This window comes from Argopecten irradians, chromosome 3 (assembly GCF_041381155.1).
Source record: "Argopecten irradians isolate NY chromosome 3, Ai_NY, whole genome shotgun sequence".
Lineage (NCBI taxonomy): Eukaryota > Metazoa > Mollusca > Bivalvia > Pectinida > Pectinidae > Argopecten > Argopecten irradians.
Window position 1 is genome coordinate 44,968,163 of NC_091136.1, and position 24,600 is coordinate 44,992,762.

At 33.3% G+C, this 24,600-nt stretch overlaps 1 protein-coding gene across 1 annotated transcript; it reads right to left on the reverse strand.

Moving 5' to 3' along the window:
• Positions 1–718: 718 nt before the first annotated feature.
• On the reverse strand, positions 719–22,993 carry LOC138318754 (lipoxygenase homology domain-containing protein 1-like). The gene is made up of 12 exons (XM_069261425.1): positions 22,599–22,993; positions 20,714–20,854; positions 18,606–18,676; positions 18,066–18,230; positions 17,110–17,265; positions 16,005–16,176; positions 15,614–15,815; positions 15,361–15,409; positions 12,762–12,900; positions 4,645–4,811; positions 3,638–3,724; positions 719–3,400 (listed from the first exon to the last, which is right to left on the reverse strand). Exons 1-12 carry the CDS (start codon positions 22,843–22,845, stop codon positions 2,831–2,833), a joined length of 2,166 nt encoding a protein of 721 aa, XP_069117526.1. The 5' UTR covers positions 22,846–22,993; the 3' UTR covers positions 719–2,830.
• Positions 22,994–24,600: the final 1,607 nt, after the last annotated feature.

A 24,600-nucleotide genomic window follows, 5' to 3' on the forward strand; every position in this document is an offset into this window, starting at 1 on the left:
CATGTTGTTTTAATTACAGCCGTATCGGCTTTAATAAAAACAACATGTAGTCCCACACTTCTGGTGTTGGTGCAGACGTCATAGTATACTAGACAATTTGAACAGAGGCCAACTCGATTTAGGCTCTTCTAAGAAGAGAACTCTTCTTCCAGCTTTACAGACAAAAGAGCTTCTAGAAGTACGTATAAATTGTTTGATGAGAAGTTTTATTCTAGAAGTAGATGAGGGCCAATCTAGTTAGGCTCAGTAGTCCTTTTCCTTGTTTACTGAAGATACACCCAGGCTCAGTAGTCCTTTTCCTTGTTTACTGAAGATACACCCAGGCTCAGTAGTCCTTTTCCTTGTTTACTGAAGATACACCCAGGCTCAGTAGTCCTTTTCCTTGTTTACTGAAGATACACCCAGGCTCAGTAGTCCTTTTCCTTGTTTACTGAAGATACACCCAGGCTCAGTAGTCCTTTTCCTTGTTTACTGAAGATACACCCAGGCTCAGTAGTCCTTTTCCTTGTTTACTGAAGATACACCCAGGCTCAGTAGTCCTTTTCCTTGTTTACTGAAGATACACCCAGTGTTGCAACTAGTGAACCAAACAATGTAGGACTGCAGGGATCCGACATGACAGTTAAGAAATTAATCTAAGAGTTACTTCCCCTTATATAATAGTATCTAGTCTATGATCAACTTTTCACTTGACAGTTATAAAATCATTAACACTTGCACATTTCCAGGTAATTTTGTTATTCATAAAATTACTGTACATACATACATGTACAGGCACAATTCTTGCTTCCTTTTTAGTTAACAAAATTTGCGTATTCAAAATTAAATTTTACATTATTTAAGCAAGAAAAAATTACATTCAACCAATGGAAGGTCACAGTTCTTCCTAAATATTTTCTCTTATCAACACCATATATACCTATACTGGTACCAACCTACTCTAAATAATCTAAACTATTTCTCAAAATTATCTCTAAAAAATACTCTGATTACTTTAAAGTCAAACTACTTAAAGATGATTCTACCCTCGCTAGTAGTAATGCAATACAGGGACTTTACCTGGATATTAGAATTTAGAAAAGAAAAGTGAAATCAAAATTATTATAAGTTTGATTTTAAAAGTACATAAAGTAGTAAATGCAGGTAAAATGCAGTTGCTTATTCCTGAAAATTGAAATAAGATTTTTTCCTTATATATCAATTCTGTTTTTTGTATAGATAGATAAATATATTTAAATCTAAAAATCCTGTCTAGCACAAGCAATGAGCGATACAAAATTAACAAGACACCATCTTGACTAGAAGCTACCACATGATATTATAACTTGTTCATAATTATGGATAATATAATGTCTACATTTCATCATTTTTTGGAATAATACACTGGTTAACAGTCCAGCATACTCAAGAAATATATATACTACATTTAATAATACAAAAAAATTCAGTCAACGGATATAAAAATTGATATATTCAAAATACATTTTCTGTTATTTATCTTCAAAAAGACGATTGATGGTGTACCACAATGGACGTATGACATGATTGAGTATAGAAAAAAGAATACATGTACATGTACTTGTATTTGTGAAAGTGCAGGGGTTTGAAATTAGAAGTACAGACATTAGACATTTATGGATGTATTCATTAAATTCTACAGTGATATTTTTTGAGAACATTTCTAAAACAAACCCCACAAAAGCGTGTTTTTTTATATACTCTATTCTGATTATCTGTATTCTAATTTGTACATAAAAAATTCAATATGCCCTTTTCATAACAATTAGAAGCAATACACAGTACTAATTCGACATATGGTATGTGCAATTGGCATCCAGAAATAAGTTGCACTGGTTTAAAGATTATAAACTCAAAATTAAATTTTAAAAAATTATCTATATTTCAACGTCAGAAAGGAAATCCAGTATTAAGAAACACTAAGGAGTATCAAAGAACATAATAAAAACTCTATGTACTGACACTGTACATCAATAAGTATTCACAGATTACTTTCCTCTCTCACATAGTGTTATACCAGTAAACATTATACATAGTTGATAATTGTTGTTCAGTAATTGGACGGCATAGGTAGGATAGAATGACTATAACATGTTAATTGCACTTAAATCGAAAGTTAAAATGACATACAGAAATATACATATATATCACAGGATTTAAGGAAATAAATCACAATAGAGGGATCACAGCACAACTTGAGCATGTTGTATAGGTCATAGAATATGTCATGGTAGGTCATAAAATATGTCATGATAGGTCATAGAACATGTCATGAAATAAATTGTAACAGGAATATGTCATAAAATGGATATGTAAGATAGAAATTTCGGTTAAAAATATAAACAATATGATATATATATATATGTAACATTAATAGAAATATATTTTTCTAATGAGATTGACTTTTGTTGACATAGATTTGTAGTACAATTATAAAACATTAATCCACTCTTATTTACCCTGATTAGATACTAAAGACTGCATTTTTTGACCAGTTCATGTACCACACGTTAACTTGTAACAAATTCATTCATACATTAGGTTATACATAAAGTATATATATTTTCTAATTTTATGGTTTGATGAAGCGTCTAGCTTCATGAGTAGTATACTTCTGAATCCTTCACCCTTCTGATACTGACTCCTTAGACCTACTCAACAGCTTTTATAATGTAAACTTTGGATCGTACGTGAAATAAGTTCACTATATGTTTAGGTGACACTTTTATAATCATCTTTTTTGTTAGTAGATGTTTTATAAGCATTAATTTGGATTATTTTATAAGTATTACCAACTACATGTATCTATTTCCTAGGTATCTTTATAAAACATTTCTTTGTTTTTCACTTCTAATTCCCTTTCGTACAGTCCGTCATCTTCGTCTTTTGCCAACCATTTTTTACAAACGAACTGACAAGTCTCGTACAGTGGAACCTTAAATATCAGTTCTCGCTCTTTTTCTTTCGCCTTTTTACCTTTCTTTCCTTTTCTATTTTTCCTCCTGTTGTCATCATCATCAGACTCTTCTTCACTGGATGAGTCTGAACTAGATGATTCAGAGTCTTTCTTATTTCCCTTTTTCATATTCCTGGAAGCACTTTTACCCTGAGATGACTCCCGTCTCTTTGAACGCCTGTCTTCTGTTATTTGGTCTTCAGAAGAAGACTCTCTTCTTTTTGAACTTCTGCCCAGAGAAACAAGATCTTCCCTAGACCCTCTCTTCATAGCAGTGCCAGGACGATTGCCCATGTGTTTCATCCCATCCTCTAAGGAATCCATGTCATTTTGTTTCTTTTTCAGTTGTCTTTTCTTCATTTCAAGTTTAACTTTCTTCAGATATTTTTCTTGTTCTGCTCGATGTATCTGACGAGTTATCTTGATCTTAAAAAAAAAGATAAAAATTAAGTTTTAATTTTTAAAATTTGATTTTGATTTCCTTGATAAGAAAGGAAAATCCAAGATATGAAGCTATCAACAATAGAAATGACATGAATAAAGTTATATCCGTTTTTGTTTCTAGAGAAACTTTAGAAACAATGACAATGTAATAAATAAATTGACATTCTGCCGTAGTCCTTAGAGAGACGTAAGAATTACTTGTATAGTGTTAGTACTTACATAATCTAAGAACCATCCCGCCCCTACTCCTGCGTTGTCATGGCCAACTAATATCTTAGTCATACTGCCGACATCTACTGCCTCTACCTGTAACAAAGGTTGTATACAAAAACTAACATTCATCAAAGAAAAAAAAAAACTGAAGCTTAAAGTCTACATGATACCTGTCGATGCAGTGATTCACTGGTTAGAAGACATTGTTCATAGAGCTGTGCTTGACAATCAGTCTTATATTTGTCAAAAGCCATCAAGATGTGAAAAATATTCTTGTAATACGGTACATCTTTCTCAACCTTAACCTTCATAAGGACCTCTTATTAACATCCTTGAAGCTAATAAACTCAGTCATCTCCATATGTTAAAATCTGAATATTTACATTTACTTGTCACTTCTACTATATAAACTAACCAAGGCAAAGTGAAGTATATGACGGTATACTGACACCCAAAACGTGACCACTATTACGTCACTAATGTTGACGTGGTGACGTCAACTGATCACCGTCAAAATGGCTGTTCGGTCTTGTGGATTAAATCTTCCTTGATAAACGGTTTTCCTCGCCTAGCTTTAACAATATATTAATGCAGAGACCCTAAAATGAGTTGATAATGTAAATATAAGCATTGAACTATCTTCCTATGACATCTATGGTCTATATAGATGACAGAGCTTTGCAGACAATCATATCATAAGCTCTGGCATCTATATAGACAATAGATGCCATAGGAAGATAGTTTAATGCTTAAATATCTTCATTAAACATTAAACCTCTTTCAGTTGGCATTCATAGCTAAAACAAATGCCAACTAATAGACATTCAATGCTTATATTTACATAATATCATTGTGTCTGGAATGTTCACAATATCAAATGCAAATTTTATGTTTACATGTAGGTATAAGTTTAATAACTTAGATGTATTTAATTATCAATCTTTTCTGGTTTCACTTTTACAAACAGCAGGATTCTTCAAGCATTAAATTCAGCATAATGGTGGATGATTTACCGTAAAGTCATCTGTCATGTTCCTTTCAAAGTTGTTCTTTGAATCATCTAACATGAGTTTCTTGGTGACTCCCTTTTCACCGTAGATCTTGACAAACACATTTGCGTCTGTTCCAGCGTATCTCACATTTCCTGTTTTCACTGATATCTGGTATGTAGTACGAGACCCTGATAAAAAAAATCAATAAAAAATCTTGCAGGTTAAACAATTTTCCTGTTATGTGCATGTTGGTACATAATTAACTGATCACCAGGCAGTAGCAAATGTCATAGCAAATGTAGCAGCGTACACAATGCAAAATACAAAAGTCCTGTGCAGTTTAATTATCAGCAGGTGATCCATCAATTATTACTTTTTATGCTTACATACATATAAATAAACATTTTGTTTTCTAAGGGTGAAGTCTCATTGGTATTAAGCTTTATTTATCTAATAAGATAGGAATAATAACATATCAATAATCCCATTACTTCAAAAACTAGGACAAGGAAAAAAGGCAAGAATTAAGTGCTTGTAATTGCCATAGACAATTGAGACTGTTCACTATATATATTAAATGTATATCCAATTTTAAGCTAATTCAAATTTGATGTTTATCCGTGATGTACTTTGTACTGGATCATGAACATAAAATTTTCATTTGATTGATATCATTTTACTAAAAGTACATTGTATTTCTTTTATTTCACAATACTTGAATACAAAGAGTTGATACTGACATTTAAGTATAAAACACACCATTATATTTCCATGAACATGCAAAACTTGACTGAACAAAACATGCACTACTGTCTATTGAACAATGAATAACTACTTTGAACAATGGGAACATGCTAATTAAAACAATGACATGCTTCCTTTGTTAATTGTATAGTGCTTTTTATATTTGGCATTGTTAGAGTGTGGTGACCATTTATCTTACACGTCCTGTACATGTAAGTCTTACATATTAACCACAAAATCAAATTGTAGTTTTAGAAATGTATCCCCATGATGAAAATTAGCTGCCCATGATTTTCAAAGACAATTTAATTCAACTAATATTATTTTGTAATTGTTAAAAGAATAAAGATGGTTCTTTGTTGAATATACCATCTATAGAAAGGGGAGATCATGTATATTTTGATCATCGAGTTCCAGATTCTAAAGGGAACTATCAATTATTCATATTCTAATTAACATATGGTTTAGGAAGAGTTCGCATAAGTAAAGAGCTATTACAATATCAAAATCGGGAATCCAAAATAAAAGTGGTATCTACTAGTAAAGATTTCATAAAATTACTTTTTTGTTGGACTGGAACAAGGTTGCCTGAAAAGGAACATACAGCTACAAACAATTGTCAAAATATCTTACTAACAACAACAATTTACTTCCATATCTATTCTACATTTCTACTATATTGATAATCGATGATTTGACGATTCCTTTCCCTATTATACCCCCTTTTTCCCTTTCTGACCATGCCTCTAAATGAATTGTGATAACTAATTTTTTTATTTAAAAAAACAATAAACACTAATATTATTTAAGATTTCCACCAAACTACTGTAGCTACAATAGTCAGTAAATAGAAGTAATTAATAGTGTGAACCCAATGTGTATCAGAACTAGTGTGTATTACCTGGTATGTAATTCAAAGCAAAAACAATATCACAGTCAGTATGCAGTCACAAAAACAGTACAAAGCACAGGGGCTTGTAACTTAACAAAGAACAGTTAGCTTAGGACATAAGGACTTGTAATCTTAACCTTAGCAAAAATAAGATCACATGGGCTTGTAACTTGACAAAGAAAAATATCACAGTGACTGTGTGTAGTCAGTAAACAAGTTATAACACAGGGGTTTGTAACTTAATATTAACAAAGTTTATTTGTATTTTTAATCTAACAAACACAATATTATAGGGTGTAATTAGTAAAACAGTTCATGACACAGGGGTTTCTACCTTTAATAGACAAATGAACTCCAATTTTAGACATTGATATGTGGTGAACATTTAATCTGAAATATTTAAGTTCAACAAACATTATTTCCTAACTATAGACATTTTCATATTGTTTGGTTCCATCATCAATGACTTTAGTTATTGTGCTTGTCGATATCTTGGTGAATGACATGTCAATGCAGTTTATAAATATTTAACTTTTGTCGCAGCATTAGGATTTTTTGTTCACTTAAAGTTTCTTTTACACTATACTTGTTCCCCACTTTTTCCCCCTTTTTTTGTAACTGTTATTCTTTTTAATTGTACATGAAATACATTACTTATTTGTAGATAATAAACAGCTGCCAATTTCTAACATACATATTAGATGAAAAAATACATTTCATATGTACAATGTATCTTTCAGTTATATAATATAATAAACTGCGTCTGACATTTGGTGATATTGAATACTAATCTATAGTGAGAACAACAACACACATGGATCTAAATACATTACCTTTTCCATCTGTGAAAAGTTTTAGTATGATATATTTAGTTTATGCTATTGTAAGACAATTACCGAGTACAGTAAATGTGGAAATTCTCAAGCATTTATTTTCGCATATTTTTTGCAATAAATGCATGTACACTGTATTAACTTTTAGCAATAAACTTTCAAAAGTGCATGGTCAACCCAATGACTTGCTGGTAAATGTTCACGCTAAAATGTCATTCACATAATTAGTGTAAATTTCTCCCTCATGTACATTCTACATTTACATTCATTAACATTTTCTGAAGTTTGCTAAGATAAAGAATGAATCCAATCACCTATACCCCTCAAAATTCCATTTAGATGTAAATGAGCAGATACCATTTCTTAACACTACTGCATAAAATTCAAGATCAGTTAAAGTATCTTACAGAACTAAATATTTCCCAGCATGATTTTCTCCAAAAAAAAAAAGCAATTAACAATTTATCATAATGTAAAAATGAAGAAATGGTGTCAATCCATTTATAATTTTTGGAATTTAGAAAAAATTAAAACAAATTCCAATTTATATTTCCAATTTCAACATATTTTATTTCAAAATTAGTTTTTTCTAAATATGAAAAGGGATCAAACAAAGCCTACACAGGTTCTCTTTCAGATAGCAGGGGTTTGGGTTTTATTACCAGGTAGTTTAAAAGCCAGGGTCATGTAAAAACATATCAGGATTATAGCTACCTGGAGAAAAACCATTGACCAACGTCAGTATCTGGCAACTACTCCACATGAAATGCGAACTCGAAACCCAGAGGTGGAGGGCCTGTGGTAATACGTTGAGACATCTTAACCACTCAGCCACTGCGGCCCCACCCAGATAACACAGTGCATTTAATATTATATACATTCCAATGTATATGATTTTGATACAAAAACTCTTACCAGGTAATTCTGACATTTAAAGAAGATAACAATACCTGCACAATCTGATATATAATGGCATACATGTATACTGGCACATAGCATATTAGCTCTGTTTGTACATTATGGTAATAGTGTATTCATTACATAAATATTGTATGATTATACTGTATTTATACTGTTACAATATATATTTTAACATTGGTAACATCTAATTATATATATAACTTGTTTGTTTTGTTTATTTTTTGTCCTTGGTGACATTTTCATTTGAGGAATTACATTCTTATTGAGAGTTACTTTCCTTTGTTTCATTTCATCAGTACTAAAGGAATGAATACAGAGGACTCCACTTAATCAAATAACGGTTATTCAAATATTTCGGTTATTTGTATAAAATTCTGCAGTCCCGATATTTTCCTTCGTTTTCTTTGTTTTTCAACTCCGTGTATTTGAATAAACTTTTTCGAAAAAAATATAAAATAGAATCTATCGAATATTTTTCAATTTGCAATGTATTTTCAGCGAAATTCACCGATATATGTTTCAAGATACTTCGTTTTTACTAGAAATCAGTAAGGTGACAGATTAACGTTATCGTATGGCTTGTTATTTTGTGCATAAATCTGCAAAGGTATTCGACGTTGATACGAATTGTATAAGCAGCGGTAGATATTATTCTTATAACTCTAGTACTAAAGGAATGAAATACATATAAAAGGAAATAACTCTGACAGATCAGAATGTTAATACTGACAGAGTGAAACAATGGGAAATAACTCTGACAGATCAGAATGTCAATACTGACGGAGTGAAACAATGGGATATAACTCTGACAGATCAGAATGTCAATACTGACAGAGTGAAACAATGGGAAATAACTCTGACAGATCAGAATGTCAATACTGACAGAGTGAAACAATGGGAAATAACTCTGACAGATCAGAATGTTAATACTGACAGAGTGAAACAATGGGAAATAACTCTGACAGATCAGAATGTTAATACTGACAGAGTGAAACAATGGGATATAACTCTGACAGATCAGAATGTCAATACTGACAGAGTGAAACAATGGGAAATAACTCTGACAGATCAGAATGTCAATACTGACGGAGTGAAACAATGGGAAATAACTCTGACAGATCAGAATGTTAATACTGACAGAGTGAAACAATGGGAAATAACTCTGACAGATCAGAATGTTAATACTGACAGAGTGAAACAATGGGATATAACTCTGACAGATCAGAATGTCAATACTGACAGAGTGAAACAATGGGAAATAACTCTGACAGATCAGAATGTCAATACTGACGGAGTGAAACAATGGGAAATAACTCTGACAGATCAGAATGTCAATACTGACGGAGTGAAACAATGGGAAATAACTCTGACAGATCAGAATGTCAATACTGACAGAGTGAAACAATGGGAAATAACTCTGACAGATCAGAATGTCAATACTGACGGAGTGAAACAATGGGAAATAACTCTGACAGATCAGAATGTCAATACTGACGGAGTGAAACAATGGGAAATAACTCTGACAGATCAGAATGTAATACTGACAGAGTGAAACAATGGGAATAACTCTGACAGATCAGAATGTCAATACTGACAGAGTGAAACAATGGGAAATAACTCTGACAGATCAGAATGTCAATACTGACAGAGTGAAACAATGGGAAATAACTCTGACAGATCAGAATGTCTAATACTGACAGAGTGAATACAATGAAACATGGGAAATAACTCTGACAGATCAGAATGTAATACCCAATTTGACATGACAAAGAGTGAAACAATGGGAAATAACTCTGACAGATCAGAATGTCAATACTGACGAGTGAAACAATGGGAAATAACTCTGACAGATCAGAATGTCAATACTGGAGTGAAACAATGGGAAATAACTCTGACAGATCAGAATGTCAATACTGACAGAGTGAAACAATGGGATATAACTCTGACAGATCAGAATGTCAATACTGACAGAGTGAAACAATGGAAATAACTCTGATCAATGTCAATACTGACGGAGTGAAACAATGGGAAATAACTCTGACAGATCAGAATGTCAATACTGACAGAGTGAAACAATGGGATATAACTCTGACAGATCAGAATGTCAATACTGACAGAGTGAAACAATGGGAATAACTCTGACAGATCAGAATGTCAATACTGCTGACAGAGTGAAACAATGGGAAATAACTCTGACAGATCAGAATGTCAATACTGACAGAGTGAAACAATGGGAAATAACTCTGACAGATCAGAATGTCAATACTGACGGAGTGAAACAATGGGAAATAACTCTGACAGATCAAGAAGTCAATACTGACGAGTGAAACAATGGGAAATAACTCTGACAGATCAGAATGTCAATACTGACAGAGTGAAACAATGGGATATAACTCTGACAGATCAGAATGTCAATACTGACAGAGTGAAACAATGGGAAATAACTCTGACAGATCAGAATGTCAATACTGACAGAGTGAAACAATGGGAAATAACTCTGACAGATCAGAATGTCAATACTGACGGAGTGAAACAATGGGAAATAACTCTGACAGATCAGAATGTCAATACTGACAGAGTGAAACAATGGGATATAACTCTGACAGATCAGAATGTCAATACTGACAGAGTGAAACAATGGGATATAACTCTGACAGATCAGAATGTCAATACTGACAGAGTGAAACAATGGGAAATAACATCTGACAGATCAGAATGTCAATACTGACAGGAGTGAATGTCAATATGACGAGTGAACAATGGGAAATAACTCTGACAGATCAGAATGTCAATACTGACAGAGTGAAACAATAGGAAATAACTCTGACAGATCAGAATGTCAATACTGACGGAGTGAAACAATGGGATATAACTCTGACAGATCAGAATGTCAATACTGACGGAGTGAAACAAGGGGAAATAACTCTGACAGATCAGAATGTCAATACTGACGGAGTGAAACAAGGGGAAATAACTCTGACAGATCAGAATGTCAATACTGACGTGAAAAAGGGAAATAACTCTGACAATCAAGCTAGACGAGTAAACAAGGAATAACTCGACAGATCAATGTCAATACTGAGAGTGAAACAAGGAAATAACTGACAGATCAGAATGTCATACGACAGTGACAGTGAAACAATGGGATATAACTCTGACAGATCAGAATGCAGATCAATACTGACGGAGTGAAACAATGGGATATAACTCTGACAGATCAGAATGTCAATACTGACAGAGTGAAACAATGGGATATAACTCTGACAGATCAGAATGTCAATACTGACGGAGTGAAACAATGGGATATAACTCTGACAGATCAGAATGTCAATACTGACAGAGTGAAACAATGGGATATAACTCTGACAGATCAGAATGTCAATACTGACGGAGTGAAACAAAGGAAAACAGATCAGAATGTCAATACTGACGGAGTGATACAATGGGAAATAACTCTGACAGATCAGAATGTCAATACTAACGGAGTGAAACAAAGGGGAAATAACTCTGACAGATCAGAATGTCAATACTGACGGAGTGAAACAAGGGGAAATAACTCTGACAGATCAGAATGTCAATACTGACTGAGTTAAACAAGGGGAAATAACTCTGACGGATCAGAATGTCAATACTGATAGAGTGAAACAAAGGGGAAATAACTCTGACAGATCAGAATGTCAATACTGACGGAGTGAAACAAAGGGGAAATAACTCTGACAGATCAGAATGTCAATACGGACAGAGTTAAACAATGGGAAATAACTACGACAGATCAGAATGTCAATACTGACGGAGTGAAACAAGGGAAAATAATTCTGACAGATCAGAATGTCAATACTGGCGGAGTGAAACAAGGGGAAATAACCCTGACAGATCAGAATGTCAATACTGACGGAGTGAAACAAGGGGAAATAACTCTGACAGATCAGAATGTCAATACTGATGGAGTGAAACAAGGGGAAATAAGTCTGATAGATCAGAATGTCAATACTGACGGAGTGAAACAAGGGGAAATAACTCTGACAGATCAGAATGTCAATATGGACAGAGTGAAACAATGGAAAATAACTCTTACATATCAGAATGTCAATACTGACGGAGTGAAACAAGGTGAAATAACTCTGACAGATCAGAATGTCAATACTGACGGATTGAAACAAGGGGAAATAACTCTTACATATCAGAATGTCAATACTGACGGAGTGAAACAAGGGGAAATAACTCTGACAGATCAGAATGTCAATACTGACGGATTGAAACAAGGGGAAATAACTCTGACAGATCAGAATGTCAATAGTGACAGAGTGAAACAATGGGAAAAAACTCTGACAGATCAGAATGTTAATACTGACGGAGTGAAACAAGGGGAAATAACTCTGACAGATCAGAATGTCAATACTGGCGGAGTAAAACAATGGGAAATAACTCTGACAGATCAGAATGCCAATACTGACGGAGTGAAACAATGGGAAATAACTCTGACAGATCAGAATGTCAATACTGACGGAGTGAAACAAGGTGAAATAACTCTAACAGATCAGAATGTCAATACTGACGGAGTGAAACAAAGGGGAAATAACTCTGACAGATCAGACTGAACAATTGTGACAGGTGTTAATAAGGAATGCTTTGGTACAGGATAACATATTCAAAACTTGTATGAAAAAAAAAACATTTTGGAATAAATTCCCTGATGATATACATGTATATATATAAAGCTGGACAATTTTCGAAGCATTAACACCTACCTGAAGTGAGTTCCTTTGGGAGAAACTTCTGTGCCTTAATGTCACGGTAGAGTTTGCCATCTCCTACATCTTTACCAATCCAGCCATTATATATAAAGTAGTACTTCTGGGCCTTGTTGGAGCTCAGGTAAACTTCAATCTTTAAAGAAAGATAATACAGTTTAAATTAAAAGATACAGGTGCTACACAGAGCATTCACTTTAATTGCATAGGTGGTATTCGAATCATTTATATAGGCGGAGATGAAATTAGTATTCACACTAAAACAGTTTTATGGCCTAGCTGTGACATATCACATTCAGTGAATTACATGTTTGTACTAGAAGGGAAGTTATAGACTGTAATAAGGAAATACTTTTCAAGTATATGGCTGTGTATTGAGACAAAAACAAATTGTTTTTTGTACATGATTATGACAACATTTTAGTATCTGATGCTTATGGTCTGCATGGATTCAATTACAAATGCACTAAATAGAATGTCAAAGAGTTCTATGTATATGCATGCATGATTTTATGAACTTCATGACTGTGTGTGATTGGTATTGTGGCATGAAATTACAATACAAAATTGACTTTTCGAAGATACCAGGCACATTTGTTTTTCTCCTATAAGAGAATGGATAAGTTTTAAACTGCAGATTCAGTACTGAGAAATAATAATATAAAATTGTATTGACTAAAGTTAAGACATATTAGATACCAACTGACCATGTTATTTCTGACTGGTCCCAAAATGAAACATGCACATTTAGAGACCAAAGGAGGGGAAATTTGAGAATGAGTACTTTCTTCTGAGAAACAGATGAAGAGGATAAAATAATTGGGCCAGAGATAATACGTAGTACGATTTATCCCACCATCTGATGATCAATGAGCTAAAAATGTCAATAAACAAATTATTGTAACCATGCCATTCAATATTAATCCATCACCGCCGACTGGAATTGTATTGGTTGATATCTTAAGTTTATGTCATGTTGATGCAGTTTATACATTTTTAGATGTTTTTTATGATAAATCATGTGGCCAAAATCACCCCTTCACCTGTGTTTATTAATTCTCATTAACAAAGCAAATGTCAAAACTTCTGAATGGGGGCATATGTTTCTTCAATTCTTTCTTAGTCAACTAAATTTTGCCATCATGAATCTATACATATACATTTTGTATGAGCTGCGTCTTCATGACATATAATGATATCATGAACTTATTATATAGTGAGCAATAACAATGGGATAACAACACAAAGGGATCAGTATACATTACCTTTTTCAGCTGTTAATTATAACGGTTAAGTTTTTAAAAATTAAGCTTTCTGTGTCCATACAGATACATAATGATACTAATGTTTTCTCTGAATCACGGTAACACACAATATCATAAAATACATGTGATTGATTTTGGTATTGTCTGTAGGCTGAAATCACACCACAACATTCATGAAATATAGACTTAAACTTTAACTATTCTGGACATTCTGTAAAACTATAAATGCAATATGAAATAAGTCTTCTTGATCATCATGCACCTTGCAAGTGAAGCTGACAAGCGATAAGTGTTGAATACCTGTGGATGTGACGACATGTATCAAATATTATACTAATCAGAGTACGTACCTGTAGATCTAGAAATACTGGCTGTTAGTAATATAGTAGGAAACAGGAAAATTACAATTATTGTTGTATAACTTTATATTCCTTATCCACATAAACAGATACAATATTATTAAGCTTTTATTGAATTAAACAATGTGATTATTTAGCTGCAAAACAAATTACATGTACATACCAAAGGGGAAATAGGGTACTCATAAAATTACACCTCTCCCACACTCAAACAGGTACAAAATATTTTTAAGAGACAATACCAGAATATCCACAAAATTTTGGGATTTCATTGTGGAATACCATATTACAAAAAGGGAATCAATTAAAAACTGAAATAGCAGATCTCTGGAGAAAGAAAACTTTCCTTAAATAAACAGCCAACTCTATATACCCCAAATATCTACTGAGTTTTAAAAAGTATTCACAAAAAGTTGAAATCTAGTGTAATTTTATTACCGTATTCGACCGAATAATCACCCAGGGCACTTAAAAAATTGACAAAAATGAAAAGGTGCTAATAAGTCAAAATTATTGCAAATTTATACCGTTTTATGTAGTTTTGGTCCTTATTTGTGCCTGGGCAATTGAAATTGAGGCCTCAAAAAGGGGGAGGGGCGCTTAAAGGGACATAGACGCTTATTGGGTCGAATACGGTATGTTAAAATGTTTAAATATATGAATTATGGCCTAGAAATCCTGCTACATATCATTTTCAGAAATGTTAAGCATTTGCAAAAGATCCCGTATCATATATAAGTATTTAAGAAATATATATATACATATAGTTTATCGATTACAATAGATTAATACCTCTTGAGACACAAACACATCTACATAATATAATCATTTGATAATGGTTCCAGTTTTCTGTTTTTGATTTAATAGAGATAATTTAGAAAAGCATTTTGAAAGATTGATTGCTGAATTTGGCAAGTTCGGTCCATGCACAGACACAAACTTATTACATTTTACTTAAATGTGAATACTTACATTGCTAAGATACCAACTTGAGGCAAACCCTTTGTCATCATGTTCTATCCTAGAAAACAAAGTCACATTTTAAAAAAAAATCAAATGCTATTAATTCAAAGGTTATTGCGAAAGAAATCACTGCAGTTTAATACAATGATGAATAGATTATTGAAAATAGACAAAGTTCAATGATCACAGAAAATCAACTTTATGATTACATGTTTATTGATTTGGTTTATAATCAGTTATTTCTGTTGTTTGTCTTAATTACCTTAATCTCCTTAAATCTCCCAAAGAAGGCATTGCAACGGCAAACGTATCAGTTTTTCCTTTCTCAAATGCCTTTTTCCCAGATGTTTTGTCGACCAAAAGGATTTTCTTACTTTCGCCCTGCGACCCATACAGAGTGACGAATATGTTGGCATCTGTCCCCGCCATCATCTTTTTACCAGTAGCCACGGTTATAACATATTCTGAACAACAAGGTTTCAATTATAATACAAGCTATAATTGCTATAAATCAAACTTTAAATGAGATGCAATACTGAGTGATAAAAGCTAGACAAGTTTACGATGCTTTGAGAACTGTTAAACAGCAGTGATTTTACGTTTTATTCTAGATGTTTTATGTCATCTTATTGACAGTGAAACCTGATTAGTACCTTCCTGAGGGATCTGTTTCTCCTCGCCCATTAGGTCCCGTTTGATACAGTAGTCAGGGATGTGTAGAGACAGCCAGTTTTTACAGTAGAATGTCCACTCTTGTCCAGTCTTCATGTCCGTCACATTGATTTTCTCTACATACCAAGAGTGCTTCTTCTCCATACCATCATGCTGTCAACAGAGCAACCAAAATTTACTAGTGGGTATATTTACATGAAACATGGCCTGATATAAGTGTGTCAACCAAAGTAATATTTCACGTGGCCTGATATAAGTGTGTCAACCAAAGTAATATTTCACGTGGCCTGATATAAGTGTGTCAACCAAAGTAATATCTCACATGGTCTGATATAAGTGTGTCAACCAAAGTAATATCTCACATGGCCTGATATAAGTGTGTCAACCAAAGTAATATCTCACATGGCCTGATATAAGTGTGTCAACCAAAGTAATATCTCACATGGCCTGATATAAGTGTGTCAACCAAAGTAATATCTCACATGGCCTGATATAAGTGTGTCAACCAAAGTAATATCTCACATGGCCTGATATAAGTGTGTCAACCAAAGTAATATCTCACATGGCCTGATATAAGTGTGTCAACCAAAGTAATATCTCACATGGCCTGATATAAGTGTGTCAACCAAAGTAATATCTCACATGGCCTGATATAAGTGTGTCAACCAAAGTAATATCTCACATGGCATGATATAAGTGTGTTAACTAAGTAATATCTCACACCTGGTAAAGGTGTTCTACAGGTTAATTACCATGTCAACACCACCATCATGACATACAATGTATCTACTGGAGAAAGGGGTGGGGGGAATATATTTCCTAGTAAAAATGGTCTTATGCTTAAAAATACTTGTCACAGTACCATTACTTAATAATTCAAAAGTGCTATTAAAATCATTCTTACTCTATTGAGTATGAAACACTCATAATCAAGGAACTTGCCATTCTGCAATTGGTTAATTATCTACTTTTAGATAATTTTTGTAACAGTTATGTTTTGAAATGTAACATTTTAAGACTTTATTAGGCTATACACATATCTACCCCAGTAGTGTTAGGTGATGTCATATTCAAGTTGCTAATTACCTCAATGGTAAGCATGCGTAGCACTCCCAGTCTTGGTCCCTTCAGGTAAAAGGTTTCCTTTGTGTTTCGTATGAAGCAGAAGTTGGCTGACCCTCGACCTTTGGTCAGTTTTGTCTTGTCCAGGACCTCTTTGTCCCCCACAATAGTGAGAAACACCTGAAATGGACATCATAATTCTTATTATGTCTGCATGGTCTTTCAATTTCAAAGACAGAAGGAGAAAGAGAAAGGAAAGAGAGATGCAGGGAACAAAGTGGGAGTAGGATATCATCAGCTGTTACATGCCTGGACCTAATAACTGGACCATTACTGATATACAGTGCATAATAAACTGTTTGGAGGAGCTATAGACATTGTTTAAAATTATCTAGGACAACTTATAGTGTTTAGTGTCAACACCATTTTTATTGAATTTTGCTAATAGAATATTAATTGTGATATATATGGGACGAAAAAGTAATTCCAACCGTGTGAACAAAAACAAATTGTCAAATTTTCGAGGTGATCTGCCCCTTTATCAAGACACACAAAACGAACATGATTACATAATATGATACGAACAGTAATATGGGACAATGAAAGTAAGAAAAATATAGAACAGCACAATGGAGGGCAATTAACCCTTCGGCAACTGGCAGCTGAAGGCAGAATCTACCAAAATATAGCCATGATGTTCAGCAGAATGCTACAATAGATATATAATCTTTTGATCATATTTTATAAGTTGATAAGACAAGACAGATCACATTTTTTGCAAATGATTCTTATTTAATGTTAAAATCTAAGTACAAGGTATGTTGTCCAATTTTTAGTAATGTTCATTTTTTTAAGTTTTATAATTAATTTCTTAGGTCAAGTTAATTGTCACTCAAACTTTGATTTACCTAGTATCAAAGTGAAAAATTGTAAAATGCACTGCATTGAATAGTGTCTAATACTAAGAAAGGTATTCTTACATTAGCTGTAGTCCCAGCCTGGTCAACATCCCCAGTGTAAACATCAACTTTGTAAAGATTCTCATGAACAGGGATTCTTTCTTCCTCCTCATTCTTCTTCTTCACTCTTGGAAGAGGAGCAACATATTCCACCTTCGGCCGCGCTGTCACTGGTCGCTTCTTCCTCTGGAATGATGACATGTTCCATCAGCAAATTTTGTGTAGCTTGAAGCGATACTTTAGTTTGATTTATTCAATAATGGACAATGTATCTGATACAATAGGTCACCTCAGTGAAAGAACCCAAACATGATGTGAGAAGTAAATTCTTACATAGGTACATTTTATAACTACACTGAATACATGCAATTTTTCAATTAAATGATAGAAATTAATTAATATTAGCAGCCACCTACTTTATGTATCATGGTCTTTTGGAAGTAATTTAATTAACATATTAAATTCTATGATTTTATTAATTAATTATAAGAAAGCTTCAATATCACATGTTGAACATTATGATGTTTCTTTCAAATTCAGTACTGGTAGTACACAACTAACCTGAAGAAGCATGTGTCGTTCATGTTCCTCCATAGTAGAACAAAAGTAACAGAATTTGTTGACATATTTTCCTGAAAAAACAAAATAAATGCATACATTATTGTTTCATTATTCAATTTGTCGCTTACATCAAAATAAATGTTTGTGTCAAGTGAAGTTCTATTGGTCATAACATAATATTCAATAGTGCTATTTTTCAAGGAAAAGTTGAACAAGTTTCACTCTCTCTTAATCTCTCTTGATTAAAAAGAGACTGAATTAATAAGATACATGAGAAAATTATCCTTTTTTAACTGATTTTTTTCATTGAAATAATGTAAAATTTACAATATGTCATTCATATTTTATGAAAATAAAAGGCAATATTTATAAGGGATATTCATTAACTTCCTATAGACGTGCTCTTGAATTAAATTCTGATACAAAATGTTTTTCATATTTACTTGAGTTTATAAAGTGTGAATGGATTTGATACTTTAGAAATGCAGTAGGTGTAATTTTTGTAAACTGTATAAGTATTATACATGTAGCTACCTTCATTGTGATATATTACAGACTCTGTTTCCATGTAAACTGTATTATACATGGGGTTATAGTTAACCCGTACCCATTCCAACTCGTACCCAAAATTGGAGAAGTTGTACCCAAAATATCTGGCAAGCTCTTACCAATGATTGGCTAACCCGTACCCATCAGGTTTCGTTGGTTTTTAGATTAACATTAAAGGTATTAATGTTAATTTGTTTTATGTATCTGATTCAATATATTACTGGCCTGAATAATGCTAATTGAATCAACGTTGATATATTCCAATACCTGGTAAAATCAGAAAATATCTGGTAATTAACATGCAAAACTTTTCAAGATTACAAATACACTACAATACATCAATCAGTAATGTTACATTTACATACACATGCACTAAGATATGATTTACAAGGTATAACATCTGTAATAATTTTGTATCAAAGTTAAATATAATTCTAAAACATCTTCTGAGCCCGTTGTGACTTTACACCGGAAATGGAGGAAGTCAAATAAACCAAGGCCTTATAAATCCTTGAATAATTGAAGACAGAAATTCAATAAAGACACAATAAAGATTGAGAAAAAAAAATGTGATGCATCAATTTGTCGCTGCCATATAAATAATGTGGGTTTTTGTCAAGAAAACACAGTCACGTTAATTTTTTTTTAATAATGTAACTTTATGATGGGTATGAGTTCGCATGCTAGGGTTACGAGTTCGCCAAATGTGGATACAAGTTTGTTTGGGTACGAGTTTCAATGGGTACGGGATCGCCATAATTCTTATACATGTACAGGTAGTTACCTTCATTGTGAGATATTACAGACTCCGTTTCCATGTAAACTGTATTATACATTTAGTTACCTTCATTGTGAGATATAACAGACTCTGTTTCCATGTAAACTGTATTATACATTTAGTTACCTTCATTGTGAGATATTACAGACTGCTTCCATGTAAACTGTATTATACATTGTGAGATATAACAGACTCTGTTTCCATGTAAACTGTATTATACATTTAGTTACCTTCATTGTGAGATATTACAGACTGTTTCCATGTAAACTGTATTATACATTTAGTTACCTTCATTGTGAGATATTACAGACTGTTTCCATGTAAACTGTATTATACATTTAGTTACCTTCATTGTGAGATATAACAGACTCTGTTTCCATGTAAACTGTATTATACATTTAGTTACCTTCATTGTGAGATATTACAGACTGTTTCCATGTAAACTGTATTATACATTTAGTTACCTTCATTGTGAGATATTATAGACTGTTTCCATGTAAACTGTATTATACATTTAGTTACCTTCATTGTGAGATATAACAGACTCTGTTTCCATGTAAACTGTATTATACATTTAGTTACCTTCATTGTGAGATATTACAGACTGCTTCCATGTAAACTGTATTATACATTGTGAGATATAACAGACTCTGTTTCCATGTAAACTGTATTATACATTTAGTTACCTTCATTGTGAGATATAACAGACTCTGTTTCCATGTAAACTGTATTAAAATAACAGTCTCTGTTTCCATGTAAACTGTATTATACATTTAGTTACCTTCATTGTGAGATATAACAGACTCCGTTTCCATGTCGTCTGTGATTAGTCCAGGTTTTTTGAGATTGTCTAACACAGTGGAACTTGTAAACATCACATTGGTGTCATGCCAAGCAGATTTGACCCCAGCATCTTTGGCAGCTGTTAAAATAATATTGTAGTTTTACATATATAGTGATAAGGCTGTCTTCTAGCTTTGTGCTATGGTAGGAGTTTACAAAATTTTGAATGAAAGATGTTGCAGACTTAACATCATGCAGGAAAAATAGATTTTCACAACGAATTGTAAACTATTGGAATTCTCTTCGAGAAACTGTAATCTCATCAGAAACCCTAAATCAGTTAAGTCCAGACTAAACAGCCACTGGAAATCTAAGTATGAAAAGTTCAACCCTACACATACCTGCTTCCATAAATTTTTGTATCAAAATAGGGTGCTTAAATTGTGGTGCGTTCGAATTTGGAGTTTCCCTATACGATGTAAAATTTTGGCGCATAAGTTGATTTGATAAAAGAAAAATATTGTGAGGATTTACTTTACATATGCACATAGATATTGTAACAATGAAAAACTGATGTGATTGGTTTTGAGAGCCTTATTGATACAAAGACAAGCCGGTCTTTAATAGAAGTGATATAGTCACACATCTTATAATACACATGTTTGCACAAAAGAAAAACTCATACAGGTGACATTATTTTCCGGTTGACAGCACATTACCTTAAATGTATGTTTATGTAACGTGATCGAGCAATTTATCCAAGAGTATGTGTTCACATACCTAATAAATGGCATGAAGATGTTTTGATCGTTATATACAAACAAAATAGATATGTACCTAAATTTTGGTGTGTTAAATTTTGGCGCTTTCATGCCAAACGCCAAAGAGGCAAAATATGACCACATCCAAAACATCCAAATTTACGGTATGAGAATACACAACTACAACGTAACTTACTGTTAGAGGTTAACAGAACGAGATACATTTTAACATTGCATTGTTGCATATCCAACCAATATGATAAGGACAGAATAAGGCCTCATACACGTGTAGGAATATGCAGAGATGCCTATGACATAATTAAAGACCCCAACAACAGGTAACAAGCAACTTTAGCGCAGACATCATCATGACCTGAGCCTTGTATCACAAAGTTTTTCGTCGCACTGAGTTGGGCCAGTAAATTCATGGTTAATATGCGGGTTCGAGCCCAACTTGCACGGGTATGTTCACTTGCGGTGACTTACCCATTACATTTTTTTTTAAATCAAGATTATCTGTCATCTGTTAAATAACATGATCGAAGGGAAATAGCTTTAGAACCCCTGTGTGCGTTTTCCTCTCAATACAATGTATTACAGATCAGACACATCACAGCCACAAGGACACATTGAAGTATTCCTTCTTTCCACACACCATCAAACACTGGAATCTCTTCACTTTGGTAATAGTACAAAGCAGTACACTTGAGGACTTCATGGGAAATATAAACAATATAGCCCTTGAAGTCTTCACAGGCTCACACACAAAGTAAACACCTTATTTTTGTACTGTTTTTACCCTTTCAGCAATTTCAGCACATTTAAGTAACATAAAAAATGCACTGTAAATAACCCTCCTCACGCCGCTGCATAAACTATATCTACTGGCAAGCGACTCGCCATCGCATGTGTACTTGTATGATCAGACACAAATTTTCAGACCACTTTTTAAATTTTCAAGTTAATTGTGCAGATACAGATACCGTGATACAATGGCAAGAAATGGTACTCAGCGAGAACTGGTCGCCTGCCAGTATGCCTATGATCATCATCATTGATGGACGGCATTATTCTAAAGAAAAAAAATACTGCTGTGATCGATTACCCTTAACAAACATTTACCTTTTTTCGTTGGTATTGGTTCGTCTGTTTGAAAGACGTATTTCATTCTAGGTCCTTGTATACCCATCGCATCCTTCAGGTGTTCCTTGTTGATACGTGTATTATGACACAACGCCTGAATGTCATCCCCGTACATCTGTGTATCAAATGTACCGGCCCAGGTATCAACATATCGCTGTTTCGGTTCTTGCCAATCTACTGAGGCAGGCCGATGACGGCGTCTTTGAATGGCTTCATGACGGGCCATTATTCAAACTAGAAGAATGAAGACGTAAATAGTTACTGGATGATGTTCAATTCTGTAAGATGTTTAAAGGATAGACAGACAACAACATTGTTCATGCACATAACACATTTTCCGCTAATGTTGCAGCCATCTTGTTTGTTGTTACCACAGGAACTTATGCCGGAAGTGAGTCGTGAAAATATCGAGCACCTGTTGTCGTAAAAAGAAGAGTATAACCAGAGTTACATTCCCTGTGAGAATACTTACGTTTTCGGATCAAATTCAATAGTTAATTTAATACAAAAATTTCAACACTATTAACAGTTAAATATTTTGCTGTAAAAAATGTTATAGAAAAATTAAAAACTGACTAATCTAAAGCGGTCTGAAATGTCAAAAAACATTTTTACTAACAAAATGTACATGTATACATGTAAACGAAAAGAGTAACGCATTTTATTTTTTACTACCGGTGTCGGGTTAAAATGTTTCTGCACTTTTAGTTTTCTCTATATAATTTTTATACACTTAATTAGGCTTCGTTATTAAAAAGTCCTTTAAACTGAGGAAAGCTGGCTTGATAAATGTCTAAAGTTATCTTAATCTACTCTATGTGTGTTTTACTATCGATCCTTTTGTTTGGGTGCAAGAAAACAATAAACAAAGTTTCTAATAACTTGTTTGCTTTTAATTGTGTTTATGCACATTTTTTGTAAAGCCTTTTTGAAAGACAGATACATGTACCTCAGAATAAATCGCCCGTTAGTGGACGGTGAAGGATGCTAGAATGTCAGACAACTTATAATTACCATATGGTCTACAAACTTGAAGTAGCCCTTAATTGTGTATTCTACTATTCTCACAATCGTGACATAAATGCAGATTAGCTTAGATAGAGGCGCGACAATGATAGCTAATTTGTTAATAATGTCTAACCATAGAAAAGTAGCGTAATTATATGGAACGTGTTTTTATCTTTCACCACTCACCAAATTCCTGTTGTTAAAAGGGAAACAGGTCACAGTTACTACAACGTGGACAAACAATACGTGATATTGTCTGGTTAAAATTGGCGGTAATTTGTGTATCCCATGGCCATATATAATGCGTTAAATATCCTTGCCCAATCTAAATCACAATTACAATAAAAGAGGATAATTGATGGCCATTGTTAGTCATCACTGATGAGGACAGATAGGCCAGCGTGGGAGGCTGGAAAAGTCTGTATTTCGAATATGTGTAAAGTGAATGCGGATGGATAGTGTGCGCATCGGATGAATAAAGTACTTGGTGGCCGTCGTTAAAATGACGGACAATGTACATGTCTATAAGTGCGTTGCGGATGGATACAGTGTTCTGCGGAAGTTATAGAAGATGGATAAATGTTTTCTTTATTTTATTTGCTTAAAACTACACATTCTTGTCGATATTTAGCGTGCACTTTTTAGTTATATTCATTTAAATACCATATTCAATTCGCAAGGAACTGGTGATTCAGAAGTGTAACGCATTAATAAACGTAAAAATGAATTTATGTTAGACAAGTTATTGTCGTTTTACACATAATTTTTATATTGTAACATATATAATAAGGTTAAAATGATACTGTAAAACCGGTAAATGCATTAAGAGTTTTGAAACATGTTGAATACCATCAGGCTGTACGTTATTAAAGGAAATCAATTTAATTTCCATTTTTTTTTATTTGGAGAGGAGGGGATAAAGTTATAATCGGCTAATAGTAAAGTGGAATTCGGAGTTACTATTTAACAAAGT

What these genes read in the sequence shown, in the direction of transcription:
- LOC138318754 (XM_069261425.1), bottom strand. Translation starts at nt 22,845, where the DNA reads ATGGCCCGTCATGAAGCCATTCAAAGACGCCGTCATCGGCCTGCCTCA. An exon ending in AGGCTGGGACTACAGCTAAT is followed by an intron (nt 17,266 to 18,065) that starts GTAAGAATACCT and finishes TGTCCATTTCAG; the next exon opens with GTGTTTCTCACTATTGTGGG. An exon ending in GGAGATTTAAGGAGATTAAG is followed by an intron (nt 15,410 to 15,613) that starts GTAATTAAGACA and finishes TTTGTTTTCTAG; the next exon opens with GATAGAACATGATGACAAAG.